This window comes from Pimephales promelas, chromosome 19 (genome assembly GCF_988280905.1).
Source record: "Pimephales promelas chromosome 19, fPimPro1.hap1.1, whole genome shotgun sequence".
In the NCBI taxonomy this organism is placed as follows: Eukaryota; Metazoa; Chordata; class Actinopteri; order Cypriniformes; family Leuciscidae; genus Pimephales; species Pimephales promelas.
Genome location: NC_142787.1, coordinates 19202354 through 19220618, shown reverse-complemented (window position 1 = coordinate 19220618; position 18265 = coordinate 19202354). Strand labels below are relative to the sequence as shown.

Below are 18265 nucleotides of genomic sequence, written 5' to 3'. Positions count from 1 at the left end.
GCTTTACAACCTTATCAGAGCTAATGATAATATTATTAATTTTTAGCCACATTGGCTTGTGAGCAAAAAAAAAAAAAAAAAGCTAATATCAAGCGCTGATTACATTCCATTTACATATTTCAAAATCTGTCAGGTTAAGCCATATTTACACATACATCTGAACCCCCGCCCACCACAAAATCCAAATACATTCAGATTTTGTTTCTTTTTGTTAAAAACAAGATGTGTCTCAACTGGAGTTGATCTCCATTCTTTTAAAAGCATAAACATGATTAAATTCTAGTATATGTTCTGAATGAAGTGATTTCTTCTTAAATGACTACTTAGGATTAGACTGCAGTTGTTCAGGACGCAGATGATGGGATGGGGTGTCAAGACATTACAGGATATCCCGCAAGGAACGTTTGTTTGCGAGTGAGTTTATTTTTTGTTTTATTATATTTCTAAAGGTCATTGACGGCCTGTGTTATATCTTTTTGTGAATGAGTTTAGTTCAAACTGTTTTTGTGGCTGTGGAGATGTTTGTTTTGAGTGTTTGCACCCTAATGTCTCATTTCCTTCTAACAGATACGTAGGTGAAATCATCTCTGACGCCGAAGCAGATGTCCGAGAGAATGACTCCTATCTTTTCAGTCTGGATAGCAAGGTATCATTGTCCAAGGAGGACTCTCCTATAAAATCACATTACCTTTCCTGTCTGCCCCCTTCAGTTGTGGCTTATCTGCACTCCCTCAATCAAATTTTGCATAAATCATTTAGCAAAACCCTGTCAATTCAGAGGAATGTTTTATTTGGCTATACAATGATACTCTTGAATTTTAGGCCTTCTTGCATAGATAGATGATGGTCTGTTGGCATGAAATCTAAACTCCATGGCAGCTTATTCTAGCCAAGAACCATCCACTTAGACAGGAAGAATCTAACAAGCTACAAACAATTTTGTTTGTGGCAATTAGAGTAAAACTGATATCAATCAATTATTATGAGAAATAATATACAGTGTATATATACCTGTATTATACCAGTATACACATGTATAACACTACTGTTCAGAATTTTGGGGTCAGTACAAAGAAAGTTTTAAAGAAATTAATATATTTTTCAATAAGGATGCATTAAATTGATTAACATTAAATTGGTAAAAATAAATTCTGTTCGTTTGAACTTTCATCAAACACAACTGTTTTCAACACTGAAAATAATAAATGTTTCTTTATCACTAAATCAGCATATTAGAATGATTTCTGAAGGATCATGTGACGCCAGAGACTGGAGTAATTATACTGACAATTCAGCTTTGAATCACAGGAATAAATGTAAAATATATTAAAATAGAAACGGTTTTCTAAATTGTAATATATCATAATAGTACTGTTTGTTTTGTATTTTTTTATCAAATAAATGCACCCTTGGTGAGGATAAGTAGCCATTTTCCACCACAGAATAAAGAAATCTCATAATTCTGACTTTTTCTTACATTTGAGACTTTACATCTTGCAATTCTGACTTTTTTTATTCTGAGATATAATAGATTTACTGAGATTTATTCCCTGCTGAATAAATCTCATATCCCACTCTCTTTAGTCAAGTCAAGTATATTTATTTAGCTCTTTAGCAGCTTCACAGTATCAATCAAAACATAATAACAATGTTCGTTTCTTAGTGGAAAAACATCCACGTTTGTTAGAGCTGATCAATGGTATAAAGGATTGGTTAATTAATTGGAATATGCCCAACTGAGCAAGCCAACAGTGCCAAGGAACCGATAAACTCCATCAAGTGACCTAATGGTGTCCTAAAACTCCATCAGTTGACCTAATGGACATCTTTACTCTACAACAAGCATCTTGTCAATTTGTTTTCTGTCACTGCTGTCACAGGTGGGCGATATGTACTGCGTTGACGCACGTTTCTATGGCAACATCAGCCGCTTCATAAACCATCACTGTGAGCCGAATCTGTTCCCCTGTCGAGTGTTCACCTCTCACCAGGACCTCAGATTTCCTCACATCGCGTTCTTCGCCTGCAAGAACATCAGTGCCGGAGACGAACTTGGGTCTGATTCACATCATTATCCATCTACTTGCTTATTGGGAATTTAGTTAGACTGGATATGTTAGAATACATTGTTTTCGATTTCTCTCCGCTCCTCAGGTTTGATTACGGCGATCACTTCTGGGACATAAAGGGGAAGTTGTTCAGCTGCCAGTGTGGCTCATCTAAGTGTAAGCACTCGGCAGCTGTCATCGGCCAGACACAGGCAGACAGTACGCCGGGAGACCAGCAGCCTAGCGCCCTGCCCGATACCAGCTCGTCCACGCCGTCCAGCCCCAGCTAAGCCCCCTGACAACCAAGTTTTTAACATAGAACATCTGGTTCTACCAGCCTGTCATGTCCCATCAACAGCATGGGCACACCTCTGCCATCTCTAATCAGCTCTGGGTACCTGCCCGGGCCATTTGATGCTACACCCACAGTGCCATGTTTAGCTCTGGTGGTCTGAGAGCCTGATTGGTTGACACGGTTTAGGTGAGAGATGTACAGTTGGGTCTGGTGTTTCAGGTGTTTAGTACACACATTTTGTATGGGTTTTTTATTGGCAGCCCACCCGTTTGGACCATGATACATACCGTTCAACATCGTAAAAAAAGTGGATTTTTGTTTTTTCTCTGGAGAATAAGGCTGTTCGAGCTATTTAAGAGACATTACCGTTGAATACTACCTTATTGTTGTCGCACAATTCAGACGTCACAATGTGTTCTCCTGCCCGACTCGAACTTTTCGTACACGTTCTCGTTCACACCTCTTTTATGAACTTTATGCTTCAGTTTTACATCTGCAGTCAAGGGGAACGAAAACTGAGTGATTGATTCTCAAATGAGTTTGAAATGATCATTTAACACTTTACCCATGTTTGTTTTACATTACTTTTTTTTTTCTTTTTTTAGTTTTTTGTACATTCAAAGAACATGCGGATAATTATGTGATGACATTTAAATATCAATCTTGTGATGTTTTTTTTTTCCCCCTCAGTACAGTTGTTTCCGTGTCCTTTTGTGGACTGTATTAACTTGAGATGAGCTATAGGCAAGCAGTCATTGGACGTTAGCGCCCGTTGTTCGTGATTGGTTTACAGACGCAGGACGTCATGTTAGTGCTACAGAAATCATGAAAAGGCCTATAAACGGGCCTCTTTCTCCCGGTAAAAGCCCAGTTCTTGAGTAAAAATGCGTGTTAATGGCTAATCGTCAATGGAAGTGCTAAATAATCTTGGACGAAGCTTAATCTTTGTCTAGAAACAAGCCCTATGGGTTATATCCTGCATGTTACAGGCCTGGATGGACGCAGCTGTTGTTAAATGCATATTACATGCACCCCCCATCAATGCAAACGAAAACTGTAAAATATTTTGAACATTTCTGTACGTACTTTCAGTCACAATGACAGAACCTATTAGCATGCTTTTGAGACCCGTGCTTTAGGAGTAGGACTGGAATGTTTCGCTCTGGTGGAATTAAATGCGGTCAGGTGTAGGAAAAACGCGAATGGTGCTGAAAAAGTTTTTTGTTATGTTTATTTTTTTATTACTCACTAAGTGAATACAAGTTGTAAATTACGATTGAAGCAAGTGTTTAATTTGTTTTTTCTTTTTCATTTGTATTTTTAAATCGACCTGTTTTTTTTTTTCTAACTGTAGTTTGACATGAGTAGCCTGTACCAATTTTGTTCCATAAGTTCATGTTGATGGTAAAACTATTACAGTCTTTTAAATGTTGATAGTGTAGTCATGTCCGTTGTGCAAATCAAGACATATAGATACAAAACACTGCAAAATGAGGGGGGATAAAAAGAAAATTGTAACATATTTCTGGACAGTGAAACATGATGCACAATCTTACTGGTTGTGTTTTTCTTTTTCAATAAATTTACTACTAATGATATATCTCTGTCTCTCTTATGCAAAAATAACAAAGCATGTGAATCTGAAACTAACAATCCCTTCTATTCATCCCATTGCAATTTTCGCGAAAGCAGATAATTCATGTTTCTACCGTTGGAGTTACATTTTAAAGCCCACAAATGATACCAAAGGAGTTTGCTATGCACAACAGGAAGCCTTTTGATTGTTTATTAAGTTCAGCTTTATAAACTTAATTATTCTCTTCCTGATTACTTAAGATTCTGGTTGTAATTGATCCAATGAAATGTAAGCTGGTGATTGAGGCCCTCTGACTTGCCGATAAAGGCTTTTAACTAACGAGGCAGGAAACCGCCTTTCCGCATTCCACAGCTGCAAACTTTAAGTCCTGACTATGTTTCATTTTTTCAGTCAGTACAATTATGAGGATCACGCTTTGTGGATAGGCTTGTGGATGCATGAATATGAAGAGGTCGGCTCGACGTGACTCTGATTGGGAGGAGAGAAAATCCACTGTTATCTATGGTAAGATGTTCACTGGGTTGTTTTGCAAGGTTGTGGTGTCATTAACTGGGTTGTGGATTGTTACTCATATTTATTACAGTGAACCCTTGACTTATTTTAATGATCGATGATGCTGTAAATAACTCTTTAGTGGCATTTGGGTTTAGTGACATTAAATGATGTGCTTCTGCTGAGACTGAATATTTTTGTCGGTGATTCTCACAAAAACATGACCAGGTCACGTAATATATAAATACTTAGTCTGAACTGCAATTTAAATATAATATTATATATATATATATATATATATATATATATATATATATAATAGTTATTTGCATTACAGTAATGAGAATATTTTTTGCTTCGCAGGGATAAGAATTATAGGGGACGTTTGTGTAATTGGCATTAAAATTATTAAAAATGTCACAATGGAAAAAAAAATCGGTAACACTTGCTTTTACAGTACTTACATGTACTTACTGTACCTTGAAAGTACTGGCTAATTGGTAGGTTCAGGGTTAGTACCTAGCCAGTAATTGTAATTACTATAATAAGTACATAGTATGTACATGGGTAACAGGACTGTAAAATGAAGTGTTAAAAAATCTTATTGGCCCTAAACATAAAACTTTGTTATACAGGTAATTATTACTTTATGTGGCCTAAAAGTGTATTTTGTGTTACACTTGTGTGTTAATGTGTTGCATTAAGTGTTTATGTGCTCTACAATTACATTCTTACTAGTAGCAGTTACAATTAGAGAGCTCTCAATTCATACTAGTGAAAAATTAAGTTTCAGAGCGTTCTAATTTCAATTATTACTAGTAACAAATACAATTGCAGAGCTCTCTAATTCAATTCTTACTAGTAACAATTACTATTAGAGCTCAACAAATGAATTTTTACTAGTCATATGTCTCCATTGACTTCCATTCATTTTTAATTACAGAGCTCTCAAATTGAATTGTTACTAGTAAGAATTACAATTCGAGAGCTCTCTAATCCAATTATGACTAGTGACAATTGCAATTAGAGAGCTCTCAAATTAAATTCTTACTAGTAACAATTCAATTAGAGAGCTCTTGAATTGAATTAAAGAGCTCTGCAATTGCATTCTACTAGTAGCAATTCATTTAGAGAGCTCTCTAATGCAATTGTTACTAGTAAGAATTAATATTATTGAGCTCTCTAATTTAATTCTTACTAGTAACAACTCAATTGCAGAGCTCTTTAATTATAATTAGAGAGCTCTCTAATTCAGTTTTTACAAGTAAGAATGCAATTACAGAGCTCTTTAATTCAATTATACATATCTTTAATGCCTTTTTTTTTACTAGTAAAAAATCAATTAGAGAGCTCTGCAACTGCATTCTTGTAAAAACTGAATTAGAGAGCTCTCTAATTATAATTGTTACTAGTAAGAATTGGATTAGTGAGCTCTTTAATTGTAATTCTTACTAGTAATAATTGAATTAGAGAGCTCTCTAATTTTTTTTCTTAGTAACAATTCAGTTATAGAGCTCTCTAATTAAAAATGAATGGAAGTCAATGGAGACATATGACTAGTAAAAATTAATTTGTAGGACTCTCTAATTGCTATTGTTACTAGTAAGAATGGAATTAGAGAGCTCTGTAATTGTAATTCTTGCAAGTAATAATTGAATTAGAGAGCGCTCTGATAGTAATTTTTACTAGTAATAATTAAATTTGAGAGCTCTCTAATTGTAATTCTTAGTAAGAATTGAATTGTAGAGCTCTCTAATTGAATTGTTACTAGTAAAAATGCAATTACGACGAGTAAGGCTGGGTACAATTTAAGCTAAAACGGCTTGCCATAGTAAAAATGCAATTATGACGAGTAAGGTTGGATACAATTTAAGCTAAAACGGCTTGCCATACAAGGCTGTAGAGTTGCGTTCAAGCTGTTTTAAAACATGATCATACATACAGTATCGACTATAGGGGGACTTTAATAATTGGCAATTTATTTTCAACCATGCACTTGTCTCGCTCTTTAAGCAAAATTAATCATTCAGTCTGTTTGTCAAAAATAAAGCTGCCCGTTTGGCCACACTTGGAACATGGCGGATGTTAACTCTGGGGGCAGAGTTCAGTTCCTGGGCTCAGACTTCTGAGCCACCAGACAAGCAGACGAACCGAAGAGCACCTTTCACAGAAAAATCCAGCAAAGATAGTCTGTATGAAGAGAGCCAAACTGCAAGAGATGACCAGAACACTGCCAAACCTAGCAAATATGACACTATTGTCGAGCTGGAGAGGCCCCGTAAGCTGAGGAACACGGATATCATCAGTGCCCATGAAATATGTCAAGAGCAGGGAACACCACAGGAGGAGAGGTGAGCAGCACAGGGAATGAAAGTCATTTATAATGTATAATGTAACCCACACTTAAGGTTATTAGCTTCTTTATCATGGTCTGCTGGAAGTTTAAAGTGCAATACTAATAAAAAGGCCAATACTGAGAGGACTTAAGCTGAATTTCCCAGAAGTCACAGAAAGTGGCAATCGATCAGTTGTAATTCATTATACTAGCCACTAGGGGTCCTAAAAGTTCAACAGAAAGATATACTGTATACTGTAATAGCCTCAAAAGCACTTGCACATACCTAAAATGTATGAATTTCATTGCACTACGTTATGAGGACAAAATGTCAGGTAAAATCTGAAGTCCTTGGGACAAGTGTTCATGAGGAAAACAGCTCATAAATCATAAGTGGGGTTTTTTGAAAATGTGAAGAATTTTTTTAAAATGTTTTTTCTGTTTTTTTTTGTTTTTGTTTTTTTTCTGTGATCGATAGGTTTAGGGGATAGAATATACAAATCATTATGTCTGTGGAATGTTCCCATGAAACATGAAAAACCAGTGTGTGTGTGTGTGTGTGTGTGTGTGTGTGTGTGTGTGTGTGTGTGTCTTGAATCCTTTCCACTGTTATGCCGCCCTAGGGTGTTATATGGAGCTCTGGTTTGCCATCCAGAGATTAGCTCAACAGCCCGGAGTCTCTTGTGAGATTTTGTGCCTCTGGGTCTTGACTGGCTGCATGCACACAGAAAATCTTTCACACTTACTGACCGTAATGCCAGGAGATTCACATCTGGACATGCTGGTTATTTCTAAGAATCTTTCCTTCTTTAGAGAGGTGGAGTGAATGTGTGTCATCATGTTTTGTGAGACCAAAAATGGGGACCAACTAATCTAATATTTTAATGATTTGTAGTTCTAACAGTGATGTTTTAATTTAGATTTAGTGTTGTAAGGTTTATGTGAGCGATAGAAAATATTGGTTAAATATACAAACAACAAATAAACATGGTGAGGTCCACTTATGAAATCACTCTTCTATTTTGCATTAATATACAGTACAAACAATACAAATGCAATATATAACGTATTTATATATAATGACCTGATGTAACATGATTTAAATCTTATCCAAAGAGCATGTTTCCATATGTTTAGTTTACTAAGTGATTGACACAAATGTACTAATTTGATTTGTGACAGTGTAGAATTTGAATATTTCTTTTTTTTTTTGTCACAACCTTCAAAATCCTTAAACTTTATATTTATTTCTATGTACATTTTAAATTCCAATTGTTACTGTGGACATTTTTTGAACCATACTAAATATAATGAAAAATGCTTTCTGTAGTAGTAAATATAGCTTTATTTAACAGCAAAAGGCCCACATGGTGTTTCCCCTTTTAGATAGCCTACCTAAATTTGTTCAGTCATCAAATTTGTCCTATTATGTGGCCAAACACATTATAAAAATAACCAAATAAAGGCACACTATACACCTTGATAATGTACTGACAGACAACAATTAGCCAAGCTACAATTAGCTTTTGTGTAATTGTACCATTGACTTTGGCTATCAGTGTGGTATTCTCTCTCTCTCTCTCTCTCTCTCTCTCTCTCTCTCTCTCTCTCTCTCTCTCTCTCTCTCTCTCTCTCTCTCTCTCTCTCTCTCTCTCTCTCTCTCTATATATATATATTGTACCTTATTTGTAAAAGTACCTCATTTTTGATAAATGGCTAATTTTAGTCATTTATCAAAAATGGTACTTTTACTCGGCGCTTTTAATCATATAATCGGTCTAAGCAAACAATAAGACATAGTTATAAATATCATTCATTGATCATCAATTAAAACACCCTCCCCCTCACGCGCTCTCCAGCAGGTGGTCCTGCCTATAGGGCCGTTTGCGTCACGTGTGAGAGTCTCGCGCACCAGCTTCCACTCCACTCACTTGGCATCATTCGTAACGTACGCGTTTCCAAGTGGAATTGTTGAGTCGAAGCGGAAAGCAAATCATCGGTAAAGAGAAAAAACAGCCGTAGACGTGTGCGCGTGGATATGGAATACCTTTCTTCGCGCTTTTAATTCCAACAACAGTTTTTTTTTCGTCTAGCATGACGCGTAAGTGATGGTGCACATTTTGGTTTCGTGACCTGTCAGCTGGATCAGGTTGTGTTGGACGGATGTGGTACGAATTGGATGGTTACACATTTTCTATTGTTTGAAATGCTCTCAACTGGAATGACATTTCAATGACAAGTTTCCTTTTTTTGTTGCAATTGTCTGAGCAATGGAGTGAGCCGAGGGCGCACGGGGAGCTTGTAAAAAGGGACTTTTATAATATTTTTTTATTTCACTTCACATAGACAGATGGGGACTCTAAGTGGTAACAGAAGTCTGTACTGTAATGTGCACTCTCTATCTTATATTTAATGCCAGTTTGGATTTTACCTGTTGGATATCTGCATGTCTAGGATGGCTCGCTTTGGAGACGATCTGCCCACCCGCTATGGAGGTCCAGCGGGCGCCGGGAGAGGGGGAGCCCGGGCGGGAGGTCCCTCGGGCGGTCAAAGAATGTACAAACAGTCGATGGCTCAGAGAGCCAGGACAATGGCTTTATATAACCCTAAACAAACCAAACAGAACTGTTTCACTGTCAACCGCTCTTTGTTCATCTTCAGTGAGGACAATGTCATCAGGAAATACGCCAAAAGAATAACCGAATGGCCATATCCTTGTTGTTCAACATTTATGCCAAATGGATATAGCTTTTTTTACTCTTCCACTTCTAAATTTCCGTTCATTATCATTATGTTGAAGCATATAATACACCCTTTAAGATCTGGCAATGTCAAATGAACTGTTGCGTGCATGGTGATTGGCACCCTTTTGTCTTCACGTGTTCACGCACTTTAAGGCATTTGGCAGCTGGTGGTCGTGTCAGGGTGTTGGCTGATCATCAGCCTCTTTTATTTTCTAATTCAAGCGTAGGCAAGTAACGCAGTTGCTCGTTTATTGTTAGGCAGCGCTCGAAATGGACTTCATAGGCTCCTGTCATACTGCACTTATGGTTTAGTTTTTTTTTTTTTTTTAACCCTGGTTTATGTGCTAGACTAGTTTAACCCAGCAGCAAATACCGTTTCAAAAGGGGTTTGCCGTCGTCAAATGCATATTTACAATGTGATGAAACAACCGGCGCTAGAACGTCACGTCGGATTGATTAACCACAGACAACCAATCATAAATCGGCTCAGCGCTTCCCTATTGAATATTCATATCCTTATTGTAAACTGCTCATTGAAACTTTTTGCTCGCTGTTTAGTTTCAGTATCTTGGGGAATCGGTTAGAATGTCGAACAATGAAGAGGCTATTGTTTTGCTATGTGTTTCGAAGCAGCTGTGCGTCGTTTACACAGACTGATTTATTTAAACGGGTCGCGCCTGTGTAGTATTCTTCCAAGAAATGTCGGGATAAAGTATGAACAGGGGTGAAACATGAAACAAAATAACACCGGATTAAGTTTACCAAGTGAAAAAAATCCCGTCTCAGGGCTATGGTTTAATACATTTTATTTAGCTATAAACAAAGTAAAGCTTCTTCTAGGCTAGCAGCTAACTGTGTAGCGCGCCTATTGTAATTTAGTAGCCTAAATTTCCCAGCGGCAACGGTAATAATGTTCAATAAATAGTTGTATTCACTAGTAGTAGTAGTAGTAATAATGATTTTGGTAATGATAATAGTAGGCCTTGTAGTAGTAGTTTCGCCAAGTAGACTAATATACTTAATTAGCATAACTGTAATCTGGCGACGTAGCTCGTTAATACACAATAAATTGGTGTTTGTGTAAATCCGTTTTACGACGGTTAATTCAGTGAAAGGTTAGAGTCATTTTACATTTTAAAATTCTTTTGAAATAGAGAAAAAATGAACCCAAGTTATTTTTAATTGGATAGCGCAGTGTTTCTGAAGAGCTATGGCGCTCTCCAGGGTCCTGAAACCTAGACACTTATTTTCTAGTCACCAACATTTACTAGAATTATTAGCATCTTACACTTAGATATTCCATCTTTATTTTTAATGCTTCCAATTTGTTGTGCGGTCCATTTAAGATGCATACAAATTCAGGAATCCAGGCACATATAGCATTAGGTTTCCATAGTAGCCTATGTAGAGATCCCTCAGGGGGGTGACAAAAACGTGATTGAAGTGGCCATTGGACATTTCCTTTCCATTCCTTGCCTACATGAATAGCAATCCCATAAAGACTATAGCCACAGGGAACAGGCATGGAAAATGAGTTGGAAAAATGGATCCTGTCCTAAGAATGGAATATAATGGCTGACCATCCATAAAGATGGTAGCAGTCTTTTAGTATTTCCTCTAAAAAGATGAAAAGATTTTAATAATGACAAGATTGGTGGGCTTACACAAACATTTTATAGACGCAGTAAGGTTGCACAATGGCTGCGCCGAGAGAGAAACCATCATGCCAACCTAGTGGGTAATCATAATCGCTGCACTGTCATGTTTCAGTGTTGAAAGCATACCTCATTTTTATGTCCAGACCTCTGTATGTCACTTCCAGCATGGAGTGAGGTGGTGTAAATATATTCAGCATTACTCCTAGATGCAGTAAAACTGCCAAGGACAGAGGGATGTTGGCTGTTAATTGCTTAATTGAGCTTAAATGTATGTGTCCTCTGTCCTCATCTCCTAATGATTTTTGTGATTAAGTGTGATTAATGTGGACACAATCCATTTGTCTTTGGTGTGGTATGTGGGGGAAATTCACTAGTTACCCTTAAGGAATGCTCTTATAGGGATAGTTCACCCCAAAATTTCTCTTACCCTTGTGTCATTACAGATTTGTATTAAAACAATTAGGAGGCAGTGATTGTTTCGATGGCATTTTATGATGTTAATGTTATAATAATATTTTAATATCTTTATGCCTTTAAGTCACATTTAGCAGATTAGAGCAGGGCGATAATATAGTTTACTTTTTGTGACGATACAAGCAACAAGCAAGTGGTTAAGGTTTGCTGAATACTACATATTGCCCTTCACGACAAGTGTACTGTATGAATACGGATGATTCTTGTATATCCAACTTTATATGACTTACTTTATTTTGTGGAACAAGTCATTGAGGCCCAAACAACGTACCTGGTCATTATATGGGAAAAAAGTGATTTATTATTTTTTTTGTCTCTTGTGCTTTGTGTTTGTCCATAAGTCATACACATTTAAAGCATACACATCAGTACATTTTCTTGTCCAGTTTACATCATGCTCATGCATTTTTTTTTTTTAAATGTTTTGAATTTGTTATTGTCTTGACTTATATATACAACTTTATATGACTTACTTTGTTCTCTGGATCACAAAAGATGATGGAAAGTCAATGGGGTCCAATCATTCACTTTCATTGCATGGAGAAAAAAAAGTTGTCTTTGTGGTCCACAGAAGAAAATTAGTGCAGGTTTGGAATGACATGAGAGTGAATAAATTAAATAGACCATTTTGCAAGATGTAAGCAACACTGGTCCAGAAGCACTTCCTGTTTCAGTTTTTTAACACTACATAAAAGCTGGGATAAAGCTGGGATAAAGATATAGTTGTATATGTACAACCAACAGAACATATACAACTGAATCAAAAAGTTAAACAAACATCTTTAAGATGTTTTCTTTACATGTGAAATAAAGAAAATGGTTACAAACCGAAACAGGAAGTGTTTCTGGACCAGTGTTTACATCTTGCAAAATGGTCTATACAAATATGCGCACTGTCCTTTTAAGCCAATATTTTAAAGCAGATATATCAGCATCTTTCTTGTCCAATTTACTCTGCCTGTAGCTATTTCATGCAATTTTTTATTTTATTATAATCCTTTCCTCCTCAGAATGTTTTGGATTTGTCATTGTCTTGACTTGCATTGTTTGTTGTTCCACAATTTTTCCTTGACTTGTCCACTCCATTTGAGTACCTGATCCTCACAACCATCATCGCCAACTGCATCGTACTGGCCCTCGAACAGCATCTCCCAGCCATGGACAAGACCCCCATGTCTGAACGCTTGGTGAGCATCAGCTTTCTTTGTTGTTGTTGTTTTTTCATTCACTCTTGATTATTAAGGTTTCATTGCTTTAAACACGTCTATCAGAAATTAGATCATTCGTTTTGTCCTGAATATGACTGTAAGCTTGTCTCTTAGGAGAGAGAAACAGCAATGACAATGCATTCTGCTAAAAGCAGAGCGAGTCAGAGATAACTGTGTATTTGGCTTGCTTTTCGTTCCGCCCACACACCCGACATCCCCGCTGGAGTATATTGATTGATCATTTTAGCGGTCTTGCACTGGTTGGCGTGGGTGACTGGTGAGCCTGTTGGAGCAGAGGCTGTGCCTGTTATCCCACTCTCAGAGCTCCCATCCAGGGCCACTGAGAACCACCCAAGCTCTCCACACAGGAGCCATGTCTCTGTCTCATTAAAACCCATCCTGCTGGGAACCATTGACAAATGTGTGCATAACGCTGCTTCTTCATGATCCGACCTTAACCCCTGCCGAGCAGGCTTTGATCCACTGCCTTGCTCTTATTCCCCTGCTCACAACAGCAGTTGTGCCTGTTGAGTCAAAGTGATATAACAGAGCTGCCTCAAAGTGTGTTGCTGCACAATTAAAGCAGGGACTGGACATGTTGGCGGATTAAGTCGGTAATAGTCTCTTTGTAAAGCTGAATATGGAGGCGGTAATGTTGGATTCCGTACTCCCTGGAGGAGCGCTGCAATCACAGAAAGGAAAACAGCGTGAGCCAATAAGGTCAATGGGATCCTCTCGAATACAGCCCCCTGATGCTAGAAAATACAAAATACGACGTATTTAAAAGTTCTTTCCTGTGAAAATAATTTCTTCATGCTTGAATGTAACTCTACACCACACGGAGCCATAATTGGTTTCCACCTCCACTCAATCACACCAGCTCAGATTTCCTGATCCATTCTGTCAACTAAATGTTATTAGTAAGTGGAATATAGTTTTAATGTATGTGTTTGATCCAGAAACTGATTCAGAGCAAGAAAGGGGTAGAGCAAATTATACAGGGTTGTCACAAGTTGCTGTATCGGAATTTCTTTATGTCAGACACATAACGGTAATTGATATGATTAGTCTTTGGCTGGATTACGTTATTAAACAGCTAATAATGTGATGCTAATGTTATACAAACATTCCCATTCACCATCTCAGAGTCAGACAGCTGCCTTCTCAAAATCAGCATCCTTTGAACCGCTTTGAACATCATAGAAAGTGGTGAAAAGCCTTGTACGTTGACAGGATTGGTTGCATTTTTGTGATGGTAGGAAACACGGGCGATTTCAAACTGCATTTTCAATGCTGTCTTTGGTTCAGTGCAGTTTTAAGGAGAAAATACTCAGCAATGGTGTTGACTGATGAATTTGCACATGGTTTGTCTTAAAGCATATTAAAAATACCACATAAACATGTCAACAACATTACAACTTGATTTTCAAAAATCTTCAATTCAAAATCTTGATTTTCAAAAACCTTCATATTGTTCCAAATCCAAATCATTCTTTAGTGTATCACAAAATGCATGTTGTTTACTCTACTTCACTCTTTTTTCATATAATGAAGGACACTCTTCTTCTTTTTTGCTGAAAAATTCCTTCAAAAATTTTTAGAACACTTTGATGATTAGAATGAAAGTGTACATTTCTTGTTTATTAATTTCTAATATACTGCATATACTATATATACAGTATCTTGCACCCCTTACATTTTAGCAAACATTTTAGTATATCTTCTCAAGGGGCAATACTATAGAAATTAAACCTGGATATATTTTAGAGTAGTCAGTGAGCTGCTTGTATAGCAGTATATATTTACTGTTCCCTGAAAATAACTGAACATACAGCCATTATTGTCAAAATAGCTGGCAACAAAGGTCAGTACACCCTAAGTGATAGCAGTACATGCAAAGTTACCTTTTTGAGTTTTGTTGACCTGTGAATAGATCCATCTCACCTTTTTCTTCCTGTATTTCAACCAGCCGTGACACACATAACGGTCCTATGCGACACGTTTCATATATTCCAAGTGTTCTGGGGGTATATAGGGTTTCATAAAAAAACAAATTGAAACTGAATGTATTATTTAACAAAAATCCTGACCCCAGAACACTTGGAATATATGACACATGTTGGATGGGACCATTCTGTGATAATTTTGCTCTCGTTATTTAAAAGCGTGAGAGGGACTCCTTAGTTCTCCTTTTATAGTTCTCTATTTGTGGTCTGAAAAAGAAAAGAGGGCATACGACTTTAAAACAACACCAGGGTGAATAAAAATGACTCAATTGTTATTTTAGCGTTCTTTACCTTTAAGGACCTGTGTTTCAAAGATAGAGAAGAGTTATTTCATTCTTCATGGTTCCCTGTAGTGAGGGTTCAACCTCAACCTGTCAAATTCATCAACATCTTGTTTGGTTAACACTGCAACGCAACCAATTCCTTACCTGTTGCAGAGATAAACTGGCCCCCTGATACCCAAACACTGCAGACAGGATGTTCATTATTAATAAACTCTTTGGATCTATACATAATAGATTGAAATATGCTGTCTGCTGCAACGCTCACTCATGTCTCCGCTTCCATAAATCATCCGTTATGCACAGCCTCACATCTGCTCCTGCAAACACATTTTTGCCAAGTGATTTCACGGAGACAACAAGACAGGTGCTGTCTAGCGCCGCAAAGATAATTAGACTATTATTGAGAAAATATACACCAATGAGTGTGATTTAGCTTTGGGCACCTTTAGGGACTATTCAAAATGAAATTATTTTTTGTTTGTTTAATTATTTTTGTGTTTGCTAATGGAATGTTATATAATGCATTGCCAAAGGCACATTCATTTTTACAGAGAGTAGAAAGATTTAACAGTGCAGCGTTTTCCTCGCTGTACCAAAGTATCATCACAAAATGGCATCATGCTGTTGTTATTGAAGACTATCTTAAAGAATTATATTGCTAGGATAAGGTTCCCATCAAAAAGAGCACCATAAGAAGACTTATTTGCGAGCAGGGTTGATAATTGCTCTCATAAAGTGGGAGGGATTTCTGAGAGCAGAGCTCTGGAGAGGTTAGTTCGGTGTAAGTGCCTGTAGAGCCTCAGGGCTCTGGTGACATTAATGGGAATGAGTTCAAAAGCAATGCGACATGCTGTACCCAGGACTGAATCTCTTTAAGTAACAGTTTACTTAACTTATATTCGGTATATTTCCTCCAGTTTTATTAGGTTTCCGAATTTTTAGAGCCTTTTTTTTGTAAGATGTACACTCTAAAAAATGCTGGGTTGTTTTAACCCAATTTTGGGTCAAATATGGACAAACCCGAAATGTTGGGTTAAAAATGTAATGTAAAAATTTAACCCAACGGCTGGGTTAGTCCATATTTGACCCAAAGTTGGGTTAAAACAACCCAGCATTTTTTAGAGTGTAGAATGTAGAATTCTACATTTGTAGAATTTTCTGGTTTCAGTGGTATTAATAGCATATGAAATGTTTTAAAATTAAATGTATTATATAAATATTTAATTGTATTAAATTGTAATGTTTTAAAATATTTTTAATAATTTTTATTTAATGCTCCAGTGCTTTTTTACTTTTTATTTTAATTTTAATATTGTTTAATTTACCCTTTATTTTATTATTTTAGTTTTTATTATTTTAATTTTATTTTTATATTTAGTCATTTTGTTTTTAAATGCTATTTGGGCTTAATTTTTATTAATTTTTTTTTTAGTTCAGTTTTATTTTGTATTTTTTGTTTATTTCCAATTAAATCTTACTGTAAACTTATTTAGTTTATTATTTTTTTCTAATATTTTTATTTACTAATTACTAATATTTATAATTTATTTTATCTTTATTTCAATTAACTGAAATATTTTTTGTAATAGTTGTAGTTAACAATAATAACCATGTAAAACACTTAATTGGATTTAGACTTTGTCACATCTTCACCTTCCCCATCACAGTGCCAATCCATGCATCTTGACCCTGTATCATGCACAAAAAGTGAAAAGCTTCAACCTATATTCTCTATTCTGCTTTCTATCCTTTATCCATGCATCAATAGACCCTCTTCTTTCAGGCACACAAAAAACAAGTTGTCCTTCTTTTTGCTCTCTTCCTACAGGACGACACAGAGCCCTACTTTATCGGAATATTCTGTTTCGAGGCCGGCATTAAGATCATCGCCCTGGGCTTTGTGTTTCACAAAGACTCTTACCTACGCAACGGCTGGAACGTAATGGACTTCGTGGTCGTTCTGACAGGGTAAGTCCACAACCCACTGCTGGAGAGGCAGAAACAGTTTCAAATGGATGTGTGTGTGTGTTCTATGTCTTCAGGAAAGTAAGAGATAGCTTTATTTCTTTGCAAAAGTGCCTGTTACAAAGTGTTCTAGTCTGGTCCCCCTCTGCATTTATGTAAACATTGCCCTCTGGCCGATCCTGCACTCCTAAGAAAATTTAGTTTTTTCAGATATTGGACTATTTAAACAGCATTCCTTTTCCAAATGACGTTTGAGTTACAATTATTGACAGAGCACGTCTGTAATTTCATGTTGATTGTGATGCCTGTTGGTTTCAAGTTAATAAGAGTGTCTGTCTGGAATGTGGAGTGTTATTGAAGGTCATCCTGAATCCTATTAAAGTAAACAGTTTATGTAAATGATATATGTGTTGTAATTACAACATTTTTATATATTAAGGGAAGGAATTCATTCGTTTTACACTAGATTAAATGCCAGCAGTAATTGAACTGTTATTCTATCTAGAGTGTTTGAAAAAGGTCTAAATCCATAATGAAGGTGCACCAGGAAGCACAACAAGAAAATTTGGCTTATTTACGGTTTTTGACAAAGGTCAAAATAAATGAGGGGAGACGTTGTGAAAAATATTCTGAATTTACAGACATTCTACCCAGACAGGATTAGATTTCTCAGAGGACCCATGAGTTAGCTGAAATTTGGTAATTTGGTTTGTAATTTTTAGCCAGGTTGTGTGACAGGATGCAATGAAGTTGTTCTATAAACTCAAAATGATCTATTTCCTGTCGGAATAGGGTTTTTGCTGACAGTAAAGTCTGACATTTACTATTATTAAGGCTGGGACACACTAAGCCGATGGTCGGCCGCCGGGCTAGTTTGCGGTGTGTTCCACACATCGGGTTTCCCGATTCAGCATGTTGAGTTCTGATTGGATGTTCAGTTTAGCGAAAGAGACAGTGCACGAGAATTAATATGAAAGTGAGTCAAGAGGGCACAGACAAAAGGCTAATCTAATGTTATGTAATTCTACATGAGAATTCCAAAACGCAAATGTATCCATAAAAAACATGAGGGGCTTAAAATGATTAAAAGTTATCAACATAACTGATATTCAAAATGGTAATAGCACTGATTTATTTACATTTTGTAATTCATATATAA

At 36.6% G+C, this 18265-nt stretch overlaps 2 protein-coding genes across 9 annotated transcripts in view; both read left to right on the top strand.

The window, feature by feature from the left end:
* ehmt1b (euchromatic histone lysine methyltransferase 1b) overlaps positions 1-3941 on the top strand; it is a 34274-nt gene extending 30333 nt beyond the window's left edge. For all 8 annotated transcript variants that reach the window (XM_039688255.2, XM_089123610.1, XM_039688253.2 and 5 more), the window contains 4 exons: positions 328-414; positions 568-646; positions 1881-2056; positions 2155-3941. In XM_039688255.2, coding sequence (XP_039544189.1) covers positions 328-414; positions 568-646; positions 1881-2056; positions 2155-2338 — 526 coding nt within the window. In that variant the 3' untranslated portion in view covers positions 2339-3941. The remainder of the gene's footprint in view (positions 1-327; positions 415-567; positions 647-1880; positions 2057-2154) is intronic.
* A 129-nt stretch (positions 3942-4070) lies between these two features.
* Positions 4071-18265, top strand: part of cacna1bb (calcium voltage-gated channel subunit alpha1 Bb) — a 127321-nt gene continuing 113126 nt past the window's right edge. The window contains exons 1-5 of the mRNA XM_089123612.1: positions 4071-4444; positions 6483-6783; positions 9222-9476; positions 12725-12830; positions 16970-17109. Of these exons, the coding sequence (XP_088979738.1) occupies positions 4378-4444; positions 6483-6783; positions 9222-9476; positions 12725-12830; positions 16970-17109 (869 nt within the window). The 5' untranslated portion in view covers positions 4071-4377. The remainder of the gene's footprint in view (positions 4445-6482; positions 6784-9221; positions 9477-12724; positions 12831-16969; positions 17110-18265) is intronic.